Source organism: Mustela erminea, chromosome 19, assembly GCF_009829155.1.
Source record: "Mustela erminea isolate mMusErm1 chromosome 19, mMusErm1.Pri, whole genome shotgun sequence".
Classification (NCBI taxonomy): Eukaryota; Metazoa; Chordata; class Mammalia; order Carnivora; family Mustelidae; genus Mustela; species Mustela erminea.
Window position 1 is genome coordinate 4943461 of NC_045632.1, and position 7849 is coordinate 4951309.

The 7849-nt window shown below is 53.1% G+C and overlaps 1 protein-coding gene and 1 long non-coding RNA gene across 2 annotated transcripts; one reads left to right on the forward strand and one right to left on the reverse strand.

Annotated features, from left to right (window-relative positions):
* Positions 1-312: 312 nt before the first annotated feature.
* LOC116580000 lies at positions 313-4390 on the reverse strand. The gene is made up of 3 exons (XR_004281490.1): positions 4302-4390; positions 878-997; positions 313-585 (listed from the first exon to the last, which is right to left on the reverse strand). It is a non-coding gene; the product is annotated as an uncharacterized LOC116580000 (long non-coding RNA).
* On the forward strand, positions 3865-7771 carry LIN7B (lin-7 homolog B, crumbs cell polarity complex component). The gene is made up of 6 exons (XM_032326037.1): positions 3865-3977; positions 4377-4495; positions 4750-4821; positions 5870-6079; positions 7141-7304; positions 7651-7771. Exons 1-6 carry the CDS (start codon positions 3941-3943, stop codon positions 7670-7672), a joined length of 624 nt encoding a protein of 207 aa, XP_032181928.1. The 5' UTR covers positions 3865-3940; the 3' UTR covers positions 7673-7771.
* The last annotated feature ends 78 nt before the right edge of the window (positions 7772-7849 follow it).

The following is a 7849-nucleotide window of genomic DNA, read 5'->3' on the forward strand; positions in this document are numbered from 1 at the left end:
CTCTAAGGGTTCCCTCCATTAGGATTTTTGGTCCCTTTGTGATTTCCTTCCTCCTCTTTTTTTAATGTCTGCCATACATTCCCTTTGGGCCATCCCTGCCCTCGTCTTGGTGGCCAGGTGGGGCTCCAGACACTATTGCTCAGTGGGAGCCGCAGGTTTACATGAAAGGGAAGCTGTCGTCGGAGTTGGGAAAGCAGGGAAAGGCTGAGGAGATGAACCAGGAGCACAAGCTGCAGAGGGACAAGATGGGGTGCCACAGAGCAGTTGCACAAGGTGGGGAGTACAAAGGGCCTGTGGTTAATGATAGCAAGTTCATGAGTATTTTTACTTTTGGCTGCCAGTGTCAGTGGAGGATTAACAAGAGTCCAGGAGAGCTTACATCAGCAGTTGAGATTGCAGCCATTTCCAGAGGGTGAGGACACGTCAGGCTGGTGACCCCTTGAGAATGAAGCCAGTGAATCTCACAGAACCCCAGAGGGGCTCGAGACCACAGCTGCAAGTATGAGTGTAGCAGACTCCAGAATCGATGCCTAGAATGGCTGTCCTCCATTTCAGCCCTTCGGATGCCTAGGAGCTGGACATTTCCTGCGTAGGCAAATACAGGACCTATTTTTGTGTCTGAGGATTTTCTGTCGATAGGTAGACTTGGCCTGATAACCCAGAGGCAGCCTGTCCGCTAGATCTGACACAAGGATTATGCTTTTTAACTGCCTCATTCTACCTAAGCATGCAAAAATGACAGCCAATGGAGAAAATCCTGCAGCAGGAGACCACAAGCTAAATGAAAAAACTGGTTCTGGAAGGAAGAATTTAGGGACTAAAAGAGAACTCTGTGCCTCTAGTTAGTATATGCTCATAGATATCCCAGATACTGTACCTGCGCTTCTGGAATTGGCCGTGAAGAGCAGGGTTTGGGGCTAGCGTGGCACAGGCAAGTTACACGAAGCCCGGACAAAACCCGCGGAAGGTACTGGGGAGCTTGGCTGGAGGGTGATGCCTAAGAAAGGAAAGCACACAGATGAACCTGTAAGCCCTCCCCTGTTCCCTGAGGGCATTTGCCACTTGAGCCTAAGGGAATAGACTCAGAAAGTGGCAGTCCGCTGAGTTGAATTCACACAGGTTAGACCGCACAGGTAGGACTTAAGAGCAGAATTTCCAGATGGGCCGCTGAGCCCCCAGTTCCATGGGCAGCCTTCCCTCAAGACATTTGCCAGCTGCTAAACTGCTTGCTGTCTGTGTAAGACCTGCCCACAAAGGGCACATCAGAAAGCAGTAGCTGGATGCTAGCGAGCTGAGCAGAGGTGGTAGCAGCCACTTGCACACTTGCACTTGCGGTGGCCGTGCGGGACATCTCTGTGGAGATCTGAAACGACCCATTGGGATTACAGGTGATCTCCTTGCTGGGAGAGGACTTAGCCCTCTGGGGGAAGATCTAATTCAAGAGCCTCTGTGATTTCTAGTACACAATGCTCAGCATTTACTCAAAAACCATTAGGTATTCTATTTTTTTTTTTTTTAAGATTTTATTTATTTATTTGACAGAAATCACAAGTAGTCGGAGAGGCAGGTAGAGAGAGAGAGAGGGAAGCAGGCTCCCTGCTGAGCAGAGAGCCCGATGCGGGACTCGATCCCAGGACCCTGAGATCATGACCTGAGCCGAAGGCAGCGGCCTAACCCACTGAGCCACCCAGGCGCCCCAACCATTAGGTATTCTAGAAAGAAGACATGAGTTGCTGAAAACCAAGGGAGAAGTAGCCAACAGACCCACGCATTCTGCTGTTGGGAGTTACCAGAGAGTGAAATAACCACAGGTTCACGAAACAAGGAAAGGATGGAGAGCTTTGAAGAGATCTGCCATCTTTAAAAGAAAAAAAATTTTTTTTTCAAGCTTTAGAACTGAAAATAACAAATTAAGAATTTAGGTGCATTTTGCAGTTCATATACTACATAACCCAAAATGTTTCTGTTAACAACACATTAGAAGTTCTAACGGGGAAAAGAGACAAACTTTCTTGAAAGTAAGAGGAACTTCACAATCTCTTAAGGAAGTTAATGATACATGTCACCAAAGCAAAGGGTTTACAGGAGAGGAAACAGGATCCATTTCAGAGCAGTGAGGGGAAAAAACCCCAGGATGGCAGTTTCTAGAGAGCGGTTAGTTCAGGCTGGAGTCAGGGCTCTGACTCAGGTTCCCAAGGACTTTCAGAATAAAGAAGGTTCAGTCGCTGAATGGATGGCATTTATCATTTCACGAGGTACACAAACCAAGCCATCGTGCTGTATGTACCCCTTAACCTGTTGCAGTGATGCATGTCAATTCCTCTGTAAACCTGGCTAAAAAGGACTGAATAAAATATGCTGTGATGGAAAGTTTGAAAAGTTGGGAATGTCGTGGAAGAAAAGCAGACTGAAGTTGCAGGAATAAAGCTGTTCAGGAAAGGAAATGTCATCACAGAACACTCCTAGGCCCTCTCGTAAACAGTCAGTACTTACCATGTGAGCACTTTATTGATTGCCCTAAAAACTGGTAGCATAAAACTACCATGGGAAGAGAGCGGAAAGGTTGTAAGAGCAGAAAATCAATACGTAATATATTACTAACACCTAGAATTGAGAAACAGGTTACTTAGATATACAAGCAAAACATCTCTAAGTTGTTGCCTCTTGCAGCGGGGAGACTTAGGACATGCTTTTCGATATTAGCCCTTCTGTTTGATTTTGTTTTCATTAAACTTGTTAAAACAAGAGAAAGATACTACGGAGAGGGATAGACATACCTGCTCTAGTCCTCTCACTTGGCAAAAGTCCTTTTCAGGATTCCATTCCCCATCCAGCTAATCCTGCTGATAGGCAACAGTCAGCCTTCTCCACAATCTTCTCCACCTTTCCTACATTTCTCTGGCCTCTCTAGCGTATGTGATACCACTGCCCACTTCTTTTTTGAAAGCACTCTCTTAACAGTTCCTCCCACCTGGATTTCCTCCCACTTTCCTGCTATTCTTTGTCTTTTTCCTAACTTTGAAATGGTAGAAGTTTCAGGAACTCAGCCCTAGGTCCTCTTTGTTGTATATTACCTTGCCGCCAGCTAATGAACATAGCCGATCACTAAGACAGGGCCAGACATTTCCAAATCTGTCCAGCTGTCGTCCTTCCTGTCTCCTGACCTCCTCCAAGCCATCACAGGATTGCTGGGGGAGCCTTACTCGCTGGTCCCCCTGCTTCCTCTGTTGCTGCCATCCAATCCAGTCCCCACACTATGGCTACACGGATCTTAAAATACGCATTTGAATATCACATTTAACTCTTAGGAGTTACCATGACGTCCAAGGTCGTCATGTGTATGCTAAAACCAAGGTCGTGTAGAACCTGGATCCCGCCTACCTTCTCACCCTCACAAGCCACTCTAGTTTTTACTTCGCGGGCTCTTTCTGCTGGAAAATGATTCGCGCCCCACCTCCCGATGATCTTCCCTCCAAGGACTAGGTCAGTGGCCCTAGAACACCTCCTCACTCCTGATTTCTCATCATAGCCGTAGTTGGTAGTCTACCTCCCCTCCTCATAGACTAAATTCCTTAAGGGGAGTGGGCTTGTCTGCCCTGCTCACCATCGTGTCCAGATGTTTTAACAACGTTTGTTCGATGAACGTGGTAAAAAGAGAAAGCGGAGAGACAGGTGTGGCGGGCAGGGCAGTGAAACGGAAGGAGGTACATAAATGCTGCAAGAGGAGGGGTCGCAAAGCGGACAGACGGTTGGCGACCGTGGGCTGGGCAGCCAGACAGGCGTGGCAGCAGGTGGGACAGCCCCGGCGCCGGGATCCGAGCGCAAGTCGGGCCGCGCCCCCGCAGGGGGCGCCCGCCGTCCGGGGCGTGGCTTCTAGCAGCCCCGCCCTCCTCGCCGGAGACCGGGCAGGCGGGCGGCTCGCGGCGGCGGCGGCGCAGACATGGCTGCGCTGGTGGAGCCGCTGGGGCTGGAGCGGGGTAAGCGCGCCAGGGGGCCCTGCCCACCGGCCGCGGCCCGCGTCCGGGACCCCGGTCCCCGCCCCTCCACCGCTAAGCCCCGGCGGGTGGGCGGGCAGATCGAGCGGGGGTGGGCGGGGCGGGGCGCCGCGGTTTGTGGGTGTGGGAGGGTCCGTGGGCTTAGCGGGCCCAGGAGCGGCGCCCACCGCACAGCCCTTCCTGTGTGCGTTTGAGGATCCGGGGGCGCAGGACTGCGGCCGCAGTCTCCTTTGCCCCCGGCGACTCTGCGGGTGTCCTACTGGGACTCGGCTGTCTTTCCTGGGATCTGTCAGCGCTCGCCCTTACTCGGTTTCTGGCCGCATCGCTCCGTGCTTATCCGAGTCTCTGACTCTGTCTCTGCGCCCCGCCCCCGCCCCGCAGACGTGTCCCGGGCGGTGGAGCTCCTCGAGCGGCTCCAGCGCAGCGGGGAGCTGCCCCCGCAGAAACTGCAGGCCCTCCAGCGAGTCCTTCAGAGCCGCTTCTGCTCTGCCATCCGGGAGGTGAGAACAGCGCGGCGCCGGACACAAGCGGGCGGCCGCGGTCCCAGTCGTTGCCTAGAGCCCAGGGACTACGCCTCCCAGCAGCGGCTGGGCCGGCCCGCCTTGGGGAGCCCGCGCTTCAGCTCCGGGGTTCTTCGGGAGTTGTAGTTTCCTTGGGCTCCGGGTTGCGGGGGGCGGGGCCGATCCTTGGGTGGGAGGATCTGCGGAAGGGGAGCCCCCCTGGTGGTTCTCTGACGCTACGGCGTCTTCACCAGGTGTATGAGCAGCTCTACGACACGTTGGACATCACGGGCAGTGCTGAGATCCGGGCCCACGCCACAGCCAAGGTAGGTGCCCCCTACGCCATCACTCATGGTACCCACCGAACCGCCTGGTTTAGCTTAGTAACTTCCTAAAGTCAGTCATGCCTGTTTCTTCCTACATGATTTTTGCCAAAACTGTGTACCAGTTTTTGTTACTATTATTTACTGACATTATAATCCCTTAAGTTGTACTTAAATGTCATTTAAAGGCATCTTTAGCAACTTCAAATGGAAACTATTGCCGCATACCTGACATGAAGATACCTTTTTATTTTAATTTTTTTAAAGATTTTATTTATTTGACAGAGATCACAAGTAGGCAGAGAGGCAGGTAGAGAGAGAAGAAGGGAAGCAGGCTTCCCGCTGAGCAGAGAGCCCGATGCGGGGCTCGATCCCAGGACCCTCAGACCATGACCTGAGCCGAAGGCAGAGGCTTTAACCCACTGAGCCACCCAGGTGCCCCTGAAGATACCTTTTAACACCTACATAATGAAATAGCACGAAACACTGAAATCTTATCAAACTCTAGTTGTATGCTGTTTCTTGCTGCTTCCTGGAGGCTCTCAGCTTCTTCCAGCCCTTGTTTTTCTCTATTAAAAATTGAGATTGGGGGTGCCTGGGTGGCTCAGTGGGTTAAAGCCTCTGCCTTCGGCCCAGGTCATGATCCCAGCGTCCTGGGATCGAGCCCCACATCGGGCTCTTTGCTCGGCAGGGAGCCTGCTTCCTCCTCCGCTCTCTCTCTCTCTGCCTGCCTCTCTGCCTGTGATCTCTGTCTGTCAAATAAATTAAAAAAATTTTTTTTTTAAATTGAGATTGGCGAGAGTTGACTACTGAAGGTACACTAACACCAAATGGAGACATTCTCTTCGACATGCCTGAAGCATCCAGACTGCATTAAGAGAGACTCATTACAGTGCAAGCTTGTTTGAACTGTGGCAGGTGTCCCCTATGTGGGGAAAGCAATCTGATCCAAATTGCTCTCCCTGGCCCAGATCCTCCCCCCTCACCCACCTTCCCCCCACCCCCCAGCCATGGAACGGCCCTCATCTCCCAATGCTTTCTCTTCCCCCAGGCCACAGTGGCTGCCTTCACAGCCAGCGAGGGCCACGCACATCCCAGGGTAGTGGAGCTGCCCAAAACAGATGAGGGCCTGGGCTTCAACATCATGGGGGGCAAGGAGCAGAACTCCCCCATCTACATTTCCCGTGTCATCCCTGGAGGTGTGGCTGACCGCCATGGAGGCCTCAAGCGTGGGGACCAGCTGCTGTCAGTGAATGGTGTGGTGAGTGGGGACTGAGGCTGGGCTCACAGTCTGTTCCAGGTAGCACAGTCCCTGCTTTTCACATTCATTCAACATGCAACGATAGAGTACTGCGTGCTGGGCGCCACTACAGAGCCTGAGATAAGTTTGCCTCAGCTCCTATGTTCAAGGACTCCCTTCTTGGTGAGGGAGATTGACTGGAATTGTCCTAATCTGGGGAGATCATAATGAGGAAGCACAAACCATTGCAGAAGCCCAAATGTGGCTCTCACCAGACCAGTGTAGATGAGGGAAGTTTTTGCAGGGAAAGGAACATTTGAGTTGGGTTTTGAAGGATGAGGAGGAGTTCTCCAGGCAAATAAGGTAGAGAAGTGTATTAGCAGCTAAGGGTATTGTAGGTAGGCGCTGGGACTCTGCACTCCTCTGAGCTGAACAGAAAGGGCTTAGGTCTAGTGGAGGAGTGGAGCACATGGTTAATTAAAATCACTGCAGTTGGAAGTAGACGGCAGCACAGCTGGATCGGTAGTGGGGGTTGGCTATGCAGGGCCGGAGGGCCAGCCTGAGAAGCTGGGACTTTGTCTCAAGGGTTCTGGGGAGCCTTGGGAAGGCTGTGAAGAGATGGACAGGCTCAGCTTTGAGGTGTAGAAGGATCCCTTTGGGACTCTACAGGGGACAGACTGAAGGTAGAGACTAGAGGCCAGAAAGTTCTAGGAAGAAGGCTAGGTAAAAGTCGACCAGGGAGAGGAGGAGGCCTGAGCTGGGGCCAGGGTGGTGGGGCAAAGAAGAGGGAATCAGCAAGAGGGAGAGGGCTGGGATTAGCAGGCTTTGGGGACGGAGGGGGATAAAGATGGACCTGGAGTTCTGGCTTAGTGAGGGAGGGCAGATAGGGCTTGTCCCCGACATGAACTTGCAAGGTTTTGAGGTTGGACACTGAGCCAAAAATAATTACTCTCCCCTGAGGCCACGAGGCCTTGACCTCTTGGGCTGGCACCAGGCCCACCAACAGTAGGTCCCATTTCCAGGGTTGGGGCTGGGGGAGGGTGGTAGGTCCCAGGCCCAGGTGTCTGTGCACTGCCCTGCAGAGCGTTGAGGGTGAGCAGCACGAGAAGGCAGTGGAGCTGCTGAAGGCAGCCCAGGGCTCGGTGAAGCTGGTGGTGCGTTACACGCCTCGCGTGCTGGAGGAGATGGAGGCCCGCTTCGAGAAGATGCGCTCTGCCCGCCGGCGCCAGCAGCACCAGAGCTACTCGTGAGCCCTTTGCCACCACACCCCTGGGGCTTCTGTTGCCTCCTTTATCCCCAAAGTCCCAAGCCAGGCCAGTGATTTCGGGGACCTTCATGGCTACCCCCAGCCCTGGCTCCTCTCCCTGGGGTTCTGACCCTTGACCCCGACCCAGGCTCTCACAAGCCATTCTGGCTACATCCCATGGGGACTCCTAGCTCACTGTCATCTTGAGATCTGCAGCCTACTCTCTGGAATTCCTCAGTCCACTTCCCTGGGCCCTTGGCTCTGGAACCCCAGGCCTGGTTCTCTCCCAAGCCTCCCCAGGTCCCCTCCCCTGAGCTTGGCTCCCATCTCTTCACCCTCTTTGCAGGTCCTTGGAGTCTCGAGGCTGAAACCACAGTATTTGGACCCTAACCCCGCCCCCTTCCCTGTACAGTATTTATTGTCACCGGCTCCTTATTTAAAGATCTTTGATCCTCACTGAGTGTCTGTGCGTCTGTCCTGCATCCTGGGGTTAGAGTGTCTTGGGAAGTGGGGGAGGGAGAGAAGCTAAAGTCTAGAGCAGGCCC